This window comes from Vigna umbellata, chromosome 2 (genome assembly GCF_029865625.1).
Source record: "Vigna umbellata cultivar VRB3 chromosome 2, Vumbellata_1.0, whole genome shotgun sequence".
NCBI lineage: Eukaryota > Viridiplantae > Streptophyta > Magnoliopsida > Fabales > Fabaceae > Vigna > Vigna umbellata.
In genome coordinates, this window is record NC_142166.1 from 40684943 (window position 1) to 40698418 (window position 13476).

A 13476-nucleotide genomic window follows, 5' to 3' on the forward strand; every position below is an offset into this window, starting at 1 on the left:
GACCAAGTTGCCCTCATTGCATGTTCCAAGCTTTTGACTGCTGACGTGTGTTGCTGTTGATGTTGCATGCTGAATGGGAAGCAACTACCCACAACCAGCCAGCTAGCAAATTAACAAGTGGAAATTCTGTATTACGTGCAAGCCAAGAACACAAATAATGCAAATTAAATCACAAACTGCAATTTTCACCTTTAACTAATAATTCTCTTTTTCTTTTCTTTCTTTCTTCTTTTATAACCCATCTTTACATGCAATGCATATGTCTATATATGTATGCATGAAAAAGGTTATACTTGAATTCTGTAGAATTCTTGTTCTTTATTCATTCTACAATTTTAGTCAAACCGGTGAAACTATGGTGGCAATTAGTTGCACTCACTGAAAGTTTTATTATTTTCTTACATCTTCTACGAGTCAATCATATTACGATAATAAATTAGCATATCTATATGGAAAAGTATATCCCATATCTATAAAAAGAAATAATGAAATCTATGTACATCGTATATATTAGAGAGAAAAAATGCATATGAAGTTTATGGCCTCTTTAGAATTGTTTTACAAGTGAAAAAAAATCTGGGTTCAAGTTTTTGAATGTCAAAGGATTACACCCTACCAACAGGTCAGAAATCACCTTTAAGAAACTAAGACTAGGATTATATAAAGGGCTAATATTATGAATCATTTTTCCAAAGTCATAACCAACAAAGATTTGTTTCACTAGACTTTTCTCAATAAAAACTAGTTTTCCTTTATACACACTAGTTTTTCTCCCTCTATATTCCAACAATCTACCATACTATCTATAACATTTTCAAAACTAATGAGAAGAAAATAAGATCAATCCACATCATGTTAGTCAACTGGATTCGTATTTCTTTTTATTAATTTTATCTTTTTGGTCATTTTGTTTTTAACTTTGGAGAAATATTATTCTTCCACGCCTTTTCAAATATTTCATACTTATCACATCCACGCTTTCTCTTTTCAAACCCTTTTGTCCTAGCTAATCCTTTATATCTATCTTAATATTTCTTAGCTAAATGTAAATTTTTATAGTAATGTAGTTTATCAATCAAATAGTTCACTCCTTCCAACTCACTCCAACCCATTCACTCTTTATTTCAATGAAATGAGAAACAACATTTTTGAACTGCTTGCAAAATTTTCCTCAATTTCTTTTTGTTTTTTATCTGGTTATTATACCATTTTGATTGACTTAGACCGCATGCTTGTACAGCAAACAATTATGGTGCAAAAAATCAGGTTAGTATATACCTCTTCTGTTTTCTGATGCAATTAGATAAATTAAGAAGATGCAAAGTAAAAGTTACCAATACAATTTCATCAATTTTTAAGAAACGTGGTTATGTATCGTCTTGTTTTAAAAGAAATAAAAATAGTAATATTTTGGTTTAATGTCTCGGTAGGTCCCTATTTTCGGCATAAATTTCAAATAGGTCCCTTTTCTTTTCGGCGTTTCAATTGGGTTCTTTTTTGTGTAAAATTGGAGCAATTAGGGGTCTGCCGTCAAATTAGACAAACGGCCGTTTAAGTTTGCCTACGTGTTATTAAAAATGATTTTGAATTAATTTTTGTATTAAAAAATGGATTTGTTCTTCAAGGGCAAAAAAGGAAAACTGGGGCAAACCCTTTTCATATAATCCTCTTCATATCATCTTCTCTTTGCCATTCCTCTTATAACCTCCAATCGCACCTCACCGGCGTTAGCCACGACAAACAGTGGAAGGAGCAGCCTTACGCACCTGCAGCAGCGCGACGAATCGAACATCTACCACACAGATTTGCGTCTCACAACACCTCCATTACAGATCTTGCGTTTGTGATAGATAGTGATATCACTTTCAAGAGTAAAGAATGGGTGACAAGAAGAAAAAGGCTCAGATGTTTGTGAAACTAGTGTCTGCTGCCGGCACTGGATTTTTCTATGAAAAGAGAAAGCCGAGACAGTTCACAGAGAAGCTTGAGTTTCGAAAATTTGATCCTAGGGTTAATCGTCATGTTCTCTTTACAGAGGCTAAGATGAAGTGATTTGGTACCTTGTATGGCTTCATTTCCCTTTAACTGGATCATTCTTATACTTCTCTCAAAGGGCTTTCTATGTTTTTGTTGATTTACCTTGATTTATGTAGTTCTGGGTTAGATTTGTTCGGTTTAGATTAGGAAATTACCTAAATAAGAGAGGACTGTGGCAGCTTTGTGTTAGAGTTTTGTAATGATTGTTTCAGAGAGGACAGTTTATAATTAATTGTCCAGTTGCCTTTTCATTGTATAAATTCTAAACCTCTGTTCTTGTAAATGTGACTTTGAAGAAATCAGACTGAATAATATTGTTTCTGTGTGTTTTACTCTCTCTTTCTCTGTTCATCTCCTTCAGCGTTCGGCTAGGGACGTTCGTTCTCCAGTCGCACATGTTACTCATACCGTTCGGTCATCCACGCTGCAGTACTGTGTGTTCGTAGCGTTCGTCTAGGGACGTTCGTTCTCCAGTCGCACATGTTACTCATACCGCTCGGTCATCCACGCTGCAGTACTGTGTGTTCGTAGCGTTCGTCTAGGGACGTTCGTTCTCCAGTCGCACATGTTACTCATACCGTTCGGTCATCCACGCTGCAGTACTGTGTGTTCGTAGCGTTCGTCTAGGGACGTTCGTTCTCCAGTCACATACGCACTCATACCGTTCGGTTGTGACGCTAGGTGCAAACCCTTGGTTTTCCTTCTTTTCCCAACAAATCTGGAATCAACACTCTAACTGCTCAACTTCAATACAACCTTTAATATTGTCGTTTTTGGTCAAGCATTGGTTACCACTAAGTGGCATTGTTGTTGGAATAGAATGTCTAACTTCTGTTCATATTCTCACTGGCCCTCTGTTTGTTTGCTTCGTTTATTCTTGGATTATGCCAGCTCAAGTAAGGCACTTAAAAGTTAGTTTGCAATTACGGTTGAGCTCAATTATGTAGAGATTTTTTTCCCAGTCTCTGCCTACTACAACCATACAAACTCCAACCTTTGACTCCTCTCATCCGTAACCACCTCAACGCCTTCATCATCTATCATACACTTCTCACACTACTCACCTGTATTCACTAGGAACCATCAAGAACCACTCGGGCACAAATAAAACAAATTTTGAGTTTCTCTTCATGTCTCCAACAGTCAAAAAACAGGAACAGTGAGAAGCACGGTGAAGTTAGGTTGTCGGAGAAGAGCGAAGAAGGAGAAGGTCGCGTTGACGCTGGTAAATCTTCCTCCTATGGTGACCGTCATCGCCGGTGGCTGTCCTATCTTGACGGAGCGTGGTCGCGCAACGGTCGCCTGACTGGAGATCTCGAGGGGTCGCGACGGTTGTGGACGCTGGTGCAGGAGTGCTTTGCCCGAAGTGAAGCGGGGCGCTGGGAGAAGCCATGGTGGTGACCGGCGTCGTCGCCGGCGGTCCTGATAGCGAATAGCATCGTGACCTCTTGTAAGTTCTTCATTCGGAAGGGATTTCCCCTCCGCGCTTCCAATCGAAGAAGAAAAGAAGAACCGCGCTTCCAATCGAAGAAGAAAAGAAGAAAAGGGTTTGCCCCAGTTTTCCTTTTTTGCCCTTGAAGAACAAATCCATTTTTTAATACAAAAATTAATTCAAAATCATTTTTAATATATAACACGTAGGCAAACTTAAACGGCCGTTTGTCTAATTTGACGGCAGACCCCTAATTGCTCCAATTTTACACAAAAAAGAACCCAATTGAGACACCGAAAAGAAAAGGGACCTATTTGAAATTCACGCCGAAAAGAGGGACCTACCGAGACATTAAACCTAATATTTTTGCACATTGTAGGAGTAACAGTCATGTAACTGGAGCACTGATTGTCTTATAAAATAAAATGTTTGTCCCATAACATAGAAAGGTGATTTTTTTTTATTGTATTTGTAAAGAAAAAAATGAAAAATAATATCAAATAGGTGTAAAAAAACTTAGTGTCAAAATACTATTGTGCTTATTTTATAGTATGAATGGGATGGGTGGATCGAGATAGGTAAAATAGAGAATAAAAAATAGAGTACAAAATTAACAAATATAATAAGTGTGCGATAAAAATGAGTATAAGAGGAATTGAATAAACATTACAATTTTCGCTGAAAATCCATCCAAATGAATAGTCATTGTTGGGCTATGAGAGTAAAATTCCATTTAAATTTTGAATGAGAAACAAAGTTAGGGAAATTGGTGGGAGTTTCCGACAGTTTATATCAGTATAAACAACAAACAACAGATGAGATAGAAATTAGATATGAAAAATAATATATAAGAAATTTGTAATTTGTAATATGAAATATGATTAATGAGAAATTAGTGATAAGAAAATATGATAGATTGATTCTGATAGCCGCTTCCCCCGGAGGGGAGGGCGGGGACATAAAAATTAAGCACAAGGATGTTGGGTGCTTATTCTAATTATAAAAATACAACAAATAAAAAACATAACAACACGCACTTCAACCACCCTGCGCAGAAACAACTAAGTGCGCTTCTGTCATAATCACTTTTCCCAATTAATATATGTAATTAATTAAATAATAATTTCCATTTGTATATATATAAAAGGTATTACGTGAAGTCAATTCTTCACGCACATAAATAATTGATCATACTATTTGATTGTTTTCTTCTTCTGAAACTAGGATATCTTCATATCTAAAAATTCTAAAACTAATAATCACCTAGTTAAGACGTAGATATCATTAAAAAGATAATTTCTATTTATATTTTGGATTTCAAATTTATTATAATTCATGTGTTACAAAAACCATAATCTTATAAAGATCTTGAACTTTAATTGTAATTATCCTTCAAAAGATTAGTTTTACATTACAAACTAATTCTTAAAAAAAGAAATTCTTTGAAATATGTTTGGACTTGAGATAGAATTGAATCGGTTAACTTTAAATTTAAAGTTTGAAAACATTTTAAACACATAAATAATGAATAATTTAAACTTTTTCACGACAACATTTTTTTTTCTTTCCTTTTGAAAGTTAAAAAAAAGCACTAATCCAATTAAAAAAGGTTAACACTTCCTTAACCTTTTTCCATCTAATTTAAATCCATTAATAATATATAATACAAATATTGTATATTGTCATTTAATTACAGGTAGTTTACATATTTTTTATCAATAAAGAAAAATATTATATTATATGGAGAAAACTTAAAATAATATATATCTATAAATAAGGAAAAACTCCATGTATTTCCCATTCTTAGAAGCCTACAAAAATATTCTTTATCTCTTTGATCACAATAAAACTTCACTTCACGATGAAGAAAGTCAATTATTGGTTCAAGGTAATCAGAGATGTTATAGATAATCATGTTGATTTTTTAAAATAATTCATAATTAATTCAGGATTTAAAAAAAATTTATAGCACAGAAACAAACCTAAATCGTTTTCAAACCCCCGATATAAACATATTATTGGGAACCAAAAGTTGCTGCAACATCTGTAATGCTCTACACGTATACATTACCGCATATATTCTAAATATAGTACTACTATTCCTCTTTTACGGAGGAGTGGAATGTGGGAAATTAGTTATATGATACTCAAAAATAGTTGTAATTTTCATTAGTTTTTATATACAGGATATACATTACAATAATTTTCATACAGAAATAAATTTATTGACAAATTCAAAATTATTTTATGTATTTTATCAATGAATTTTAGAATTTAAATTATCGATGAAAATTTCTATAAATACAGATATAATTTGTATTAATGATTGGTACTTTTGTTAGTAATGTATGTGATGATTTATTTCATTAGTAAATTATAATTCTGAGTTTTAACATATTTATCTATATGTAAATGAATGGCAAAATTCTCCTAAATCTAACTCATTTTATTTATATTGAAGGAAAATGAATGAGAAGAAGAAAAGAAAATGAGGAGAAGGTGGAGGTGGAAGAGAAGAAGCATGATGTCAAGGTCGGTAGTAACAATGATAATTAGAGTAAGTAGAGGAGGACGAGGGATACAAAGAGGAAAAAAGGAAGAGAAGTAGGAAAGAAGAAGGAGAAGGATGAGTCAAAAGTGACAGTAATTGACTCATGTGGTGATGACGATAACAGTGGAGGCGTGGATAAGAGAGGAGGAGAAAAATAAAAAAATGACATAATCATTATTTTTACTGAAGAATTTTATCCATTATTAGAATTTATGAGTAATTACTAGTAGATATGAATTGATGAATATTTATTAATGGATGTGTGACTGTTGATAAAATTCATCATTGATCGACAAATTTTTAATTATCAATAATCCATAAGTAAAATTGAATTATCGTATATCTTTTGCTATTACTATGCAATTCTCTTTTAATAATACTACTCTATATTTAGAAACTGAATATTTGTGTTTCAAGTTAATATTTACATCTTCATAATTACACCAAATTTCATCATGCATTAATAAGTAATCGTTAACGTGAATATTTATCCCTCATGATTTCTTTCATAACTTAGTCGTTAAAGACGTTTATAGAGTAATACTACATCGGCCACAAAGATTGGTTGAGATATGAGGTTCTTATTACCTTCAAAAGAAAAGCAGAGTTTATTCTTTGGAACCTTATTCTACCTCTTTCCATTATTAAAATAAATTAAAAAAAAGCACTAATAGATATTAATTAAAATAATAAAATATACAGTAGTAAGCTTGCATTATGTTATAATTTATTTTTTAACTTCTTGCATGACAGATACAATAGTGCTTCAAAATCTGTCCTAAACGCGGATTATTCTATGGCGGCTAGCCTTGGCAGTAGTTCGAATGCTGAATTAAGCAAAAGCTTAATCAATAGTGAAAATGAAATCAGAAGGTGGAGTTTGTGCGGTGAAAGTGATGAGATAAGGTGAAAAAAGCATCAAATTGAATCGAGGAAAAGGGGAAAAACGCACCAAAGAAATCCAACTTGACAAAAAATCTCATCAAATTTAACAACACCTAGAAAGTGATAACTATATATTAATGGATGAACCCATCGCTATTGCGCGAGTTAATTAGCTGTTTGATTATTTTTTATACATAGTGGTGCATGTCTACAAAAAAGACGAATATATATCTCAGTAGGAAATTATATATATTAATGTAGAATGTTTTACTGGGGATGAAAGGAAAATGCATTGTCAATTTCACTCCTTATCAACTTAAATTCGAAACACCAATATAAAATTAATAACCTAAAGATTAAACTAACGTAATAAATGGTTTGTGCTTCACGTCGATAGTGAATCTTACGCGGTCTATTTTAGTGTTTTTTTCGTAGGCTTTTGAAACTAGATTGTTATGTTCGAATCAGTATCACATTCGACATAATCTTCTTTTGGCTGAAGTTTTGAGTCATTTAAAACCTACACCAGCACAATTTTAAAAGAGTGATATGTCAAATGGTTTGGAAATTGTCCTTCTTACGTTACGTACTCTATTACAATGTTGAAGAAAGAGTTATCACTTGAATCACCTGTCATGGATATCATATGATATAACGGTTAAAAGAAGAAAACAAAAAGAAGACGCAAAAAACAAAGAATATTTTATCCTCTCCAGAAAACAAACAAAAAGAAGACCAGCAACTCGGAACTTTTTTCAAAATGAAAAAAAATGTAACATATTAATGATGATGCAATAAATTATTATTTTTTAAAAAATTGTAGAAAAATAGCATGATATATGGGAGCAGTCTAGGTGATTACATCATCAGAAAAAATAATTAATTAATTTGATTTAAACTGAGAGAATGGGTTAGAATGATTAGGTTTATAGTGTTTGGTGGAAATTCAAACTTGGGTTCTACGGGTGGCTCACCGTACGTATGTGTATGCATGGTGACATGGTGCGCAACCTAATTCTACGAAGTGGCCACCCAGTTTTCCACTTAGTCAAGTGGCAACTGTCAATTTTTCCACAAACTATGTTTGTGCACTCTCCGCTGTGATACTGCTTACGACTCTCGCATTTGGTCTCTTCCCAATGTTCCACTGCACTATTACCTCCTCAATTTTTCCTCCTTTTCTTTTCGCCCCTAATTTTCATACCAAACACCGACTACTTACTCAATTAATCAATCACCCTTTCTTTAATCTCCTTCACTCTGTTTTTGCCATTGTAGCAATCTGATACGATTCTTGAATTCTTCAAAGAAATATTAGCTCCACCACGCGATTAACTTTATCAGAAAATCTGAATCATGTACTTAACATCAGTTTTTTTGTTAGGCTGTACTTGGCTCGAGTGTACTTAACCGTATGCCACAATCAAACGTCACTTTCTCTTTCAAAAAATGGGTGACACGGGTGATCTTAATGATGACAACAGTTCAGGAAAAATTTCCATAAACCATGTCTTTAAAGTATTGTGATTTTTGAGTAGTTTTGCCGTCCACCTACAAATCGTCATAATGCATGAGAGAAAGTATGTTATTTGAGGATGAAAGTTGACAATGTGATACTCGAATTCTAATATATATATATCTATGATATTTAAGATACCAAATGAAGAAATAAGATTTTGTTGTTTGAGGAAAGTTCGTATATAACATAATCTTGAACACACCCTTAATGTATTCTTTATCATTAGTTAAAATTTTATTAAATATCACAAAATTTTTAAGTGTCTCACTAGATAAGAAGTGGTTTTGAATCGCAATGTTGTATTCCTACAAGGTTACAGAAACAAGTAAATGTTACATGCAAACATATACATATTAAATGTGGGTGGTGAAATACTGGCTTATAAAGAAGTCATATTCTTTTACTCTTTCGTCTTCATTTATTTCAAAATAAATAATTTTTCAAATTTATGGTACAAATTTTGACAAAACTCAATGATAAAATAAACTAATCTTAAATGGAAATAGCTATTTATAAGAACATTGTCTGAAAAAAAGATAAAAAAATATATTTTTTTTCTCAAAAAACTAAAACAAACATGTACTGCCGAACGTGTTAAAAGTTAGTAGAAAGAAAGAAAGAAAGTTATTTACGAATTACTTTTTAAGGAGTGCCATATGTGTGTAAACAAAGTTTGAGAATATGGAAAGAAAAGAGAAAATATGAAACAAGATGGTTGATTCGGTTAAAAGAGATAAAAACAAAAGATAAGTGCATGAAAGTTATTACAGAAAATCATTACAAGAATGACATTACTCTTCTTTTCTTCCCAACAAATTATGTTGTGCACACGACGCAAATTCGCTTTCACATGTAAAGTATGCAGTGTAAAGATAAAATAAAAGTAAACAATTAGTTTTGTCACTGAAAAATGCATTCACAAAACTGTACATAAAAATATTGTTCACCATTTATAAAGAATTTTATTAACTCAGATAGAAAAAGAAAATATTACATAAATAAAAAAAACATGTAATATATATGTATATGTATGTATATATTGACACACTAATCACATCATGCACGGCCCCCGCCTACTAGTTTATGTTAGTACTGCTGCGAAGGAACGTGTAAAGTGGAATTATAAAGCTGCTTTTTGGATTATAAATATAATTAAATATATTCAGCAGTTGAGTATAAATATTATGATGGCCTTCATTTCTTTCGCAGTGAGTTTCAGATAAACAAAATCAAGCAGAAGCAGTTTCACTTGATCCCGCAGACGTAGCTCGGGATCAAGAACTAGAAAGAGAGAGTTATCAAGAAGAAAAAGATGGGTGAGTGGTTGAGAAATGCAAGGCCCTATCTGCTGTTATTGGCTGTTCAATTTGGTTCTGCTGGGATGTTCATATTTGCCATGGATGCTATAAAGAAGGGTATGAGCCATTACGTCTTCATTGTCTACCGTAACGCCATAGCCTCTATAACTCTCGCTCCCTTCGCCTTTGTTCTTGAAAGGTATCTTCCACTTACCTTCCATGCATGCATATACATCATTTGACACTTTCGCATTTAATGTTTTCTGAATAATATACTAAGCATATTTAGCTCTTCTAAAACAAATATTTTTGCAGGAAAGTTAGGCCCAAGATGACTTTCAGAGTATTTTCAGAGATTATGGCACTGGCTTTCTTCGAGTATGATTCTCTTACACCTATTCAACTTTCACTTTCTTATTATTGTTTACTTAATTAAATTATACGATGCTACTTGCAGAATAATACTGGATCAGTGTTTCGCTCTGTTGGGCATGAAATTCACGTCTGCTTCTTTCTTATCTGCTGTCATGAACTCTGCTCCCTCTATTACTTTTGTCATGGCAGTCATTCTAGGGTAAGTATTCCATCAAGTAAGAATAATAATAATAATAATAATAATAATAATACAAGTTATTTTCACTTTTACAACATTTTTTTTATCAAACTTTCTTTCTATTTTTGTCTACCTTCCACTCACATATACCCTAGAAATAAGATGCACATGTAGCTAGCAACTTTTTATTTATCTATTATAAATATTCCATTTATATTTAATATTTCCTCTTATTTTCCTTCCTGTCACATCATTTAATTTGTTATACACATTCCTTCGTCTTCAAACTCTGTCTTTCTCTGCGAGAAGATGCCAAATACAGGTCTATAATGCAACATTATCAAAACAATTGTATTTACCTGCAAGCTTATCTAATAAATAAAAGAAAGCCTCTGAATAATTGTCCATAGGGTATTGGTTAGTAATGGATCAAAATGCTTCTATAGAAAGGTTTAGGTAAAGTCCCACCAACGCTAGTATTGTCTTTGGTAGTATAAATTTCAAGAAAACACCGAATATATTAATTCATTGTTTTTAAAGTCCGAGAATCAAAGAAAGATTTATAAAACTAAATATAAAGCTATTAAATTTATTTATTTTAAAAATATCTAATTAAAATATATTATTATAAATAATATGAGGATTCAATTTTTTCATAGTATAATTTTCATACACGCTCTTCTCTGATTTATAAGTACCACTTTCTATCATCTTTGAAGCTTGATATGACGTAACCTTGTAATGGAGTGATGTCCTTTTCCAATACTTTTTATGTACCATTTTTCTTAAAGAGAAAAAAATTAAAAACATAAACTTGAACGGTAAGCTATAGTTATAATTAATTCCATTTCCTTGAATCTTAATATCCTTCTTATGAATTTCGCTAGAAAGAAATTAAGAGTATGTTTGTACGTCATTTTCTAAGTTTCCCAGCACCCACTTTAGCAGTAGAAAACGCATAACGAGTCCTCTTCTAATTTCAACTTACCACTTCCATGTCTACAGCTTACAAAACACTGTATTACAAAATCAAGCGAGACACGGAACTTTTATGTTTTAAACTGATTAACTAAGTGATGATCTTATTATTATTTTGTTTTTTTTATCAAAGCTTCATAACACATTTGTTATGTAATATCAATTCTTATTGTATGAATCAGGTGCCTTGATATAAGAGAGAAAAAATAACATAAGTGTATTTAGGTATACTTTATGCAAAGGATAAAAGATGTAAACCAATATTTATGAAATGTGGAAAAGGTACAAAATTATAATGACCAGAAAAACACGGAAAGTTTCAGCCACAACATATAATTTTAGGTGGAGTGTTTCAGCCACAATATAGATATGCTTAATGCACCTTTCCTCTTGATTCAATCTAGCATTCAAAACAAAAGCACTAGTGCGAAAAACGTATAGACACGTAATAACGACAAAAGCACAAATCTTCTTTTTTGTTTTATGGGTTGGAAGAGAATCATAGTTATAAACATTTAATTTTTTTTTTTTAATGAGCAGAATGGAGCACATGAAAATTAAGGAGGTAGCATGTCAAGCGAAAGTGATTGGCACCGTAGTAACATTTGGAGGAACCTTGCTTATGGCACTGTACAAAGGCCCCGTCCTCAGTTTCATGAGATCTTCGACCAGCCATGCTAGCCAAACTGAGAACGTGACCAACCCCACTGGCAACCATTGGGTAATAGGAACAGTGTTCCTCCTCATTGGTTGTGCAGGCTTTTCTGCATTTTACATATTACAGGTATATAACGCACCTTCTTATAGTAATTAAGTTTCACATATAATAATAAGATGAAATATCTGTGCATATCTTTGGAGAAATTAATGATTGGTGGTTTGGTGATATGTAGGCCATAACATTGAGAAAATACCCAGCAGAGATGTCGTTGGCCACTTGGGTTTGCTTTGTAGGAGCACTTCAAAGCTCTATTGTTGCAATCTTCGCAGAACGCCACCACCCTCATGCTTGGTCCCTTGGTTGGGACACACGACTCTTTGCCCCTGCTTACGCGGTCAGTGCTTTTGGATTGGATTCATAGTACAGTAATAAGTACCTAACACAACTGTTTGGTCTGAAAATGACACCATAATTTACGACACCATCCTAGTTGCAGTTGTATTGCACCCATGCTCCCTTTTTCTAACCTTATTGTTTTCTTAATCAGTGTTCTTAACCTACTACTGATTCATTACAGGGAATAGTTACATCAGGAGTTCAGTATTATATACAAGGCATGGTGATAAAATCCATGGGTCCAGTTATTGTGACTGCTTTCAATCCTCTGCGTATGATCATTGTTACGGGCTTGGCCTGCATCATCCTATCTGAGCAACTCTACCTTGGAAGGTACTACAAATTAAGTAGCAAATGGTTCAATTCACATCTTCATCGTCCAGATTTTTTTCTTCTCTTTACTAACCCTATTAATTTCCCTTATTTGTGTGCTTGATATATCAGTATAATTGGAGCAATAGTTGTTGTGCTGGGGCTTTATCTAGTAGTGTGGGGAAAAGCTAAAGAACGCAGAGGTCTGACGCCACCATCTCCTACAGAGGGTAACTTTCCCGAAGATCAACGACAGCTACCGGTCACAGCTCCAAGGAATGATAACGATGACAATAAGGCTTAAGTAGTGCATGGCCATAATATAAAAAAGTGACGTGGAAGGCACAATATAATGAGATGAGAAAGTCAGAAAAAATTAAGTAGGTCCCGGCTATGTCTAATGAGACATTGGTGTAGCATTTCCGTACAACTGGTTTAATGTCAATGTCATGCAATTTACTCATATATACCATGAAATTGGTGGGACAGGTGTCATGACCATGCATGAAATTCATCATCATCATCATATATATATATATATATATATATATATATATATATATATATATATATATAATTAATTAATTAGTGGCCCTTTTAGCTTCATCATTGTTCTATAGTTGTATAACTTATTTTCTCTATTATGGACTAATTTGGATTGCCACTTTTAAGTATTACATTTCAGGGCTATAAAAGAAATTAACACCATATAAACTAAAGGTTGCAGATTCTAATGCAAGTTTAATCTCCAGCTTCTACTAATATATCCGGCATCATGGTTAATTGAACAAAATAACATACTTTTACGAGGAATTAAACTAGTGCTGATTTCATATATATTATTCGAATTTGGT

At 32.9% G+C, this 13476-nt stretch overlaps 1 protein-coding gene across 1 annotated transcript; it reads left to right on the forward strand.

Moving 5' to 3' along the window:
- The first annotated feature begins 9635 nt into the window (after positions 1-9635).
- Positions 9636-13142, forward strand: LOC124831842 (WAT1-related protein At4g08290-like). Its single transcript, XM_047305932.2, has 7 exons — positions 9636-9921; positions 10038-10100; positions 10180-10296; positions 11794-12037; positions 12147-12308; positions 12492-12643; positions 12755-13142. The coding sequence occupies exons 1-7, from the start codon at positions 9737-9739 to the stop codon at positions 12924-12926; spliced, it is 1095 nt and encodes a 364-aa protein (XP_047161888.1). The 5' UTR covers positions 9636-9736; the 3' UTR covers positions 12927-13142.
- The last annotated feature ends 334 nt before the right edge of the window (positions 13143-13476 follow it).

Bases quoted from the DNA above. Each gene is read 5' to 3' on its own strand.
- LOC124831842 (XM_047305932.2), top strand. From the start codon at position 9,737: ATGGGTGAGTGGTTGAGAAATGCAAGGCCCTATCTGCTGTTATTGGCT. The intron at 10,101-10,179 runs GTATGATTCTCT...TGCTACTTGCAG, and splicing joins ATGGCACTGGCTTTCTTCGA to AATAATACTGGATCAGTGTT. The intron at 12,309-12,491 runs GTCAGTGCTTTT...GATTCATTACAG, and splicing joins TCTTTGCCCCTGCTTACGCG to GGAATAGTTACATCAGGAGT.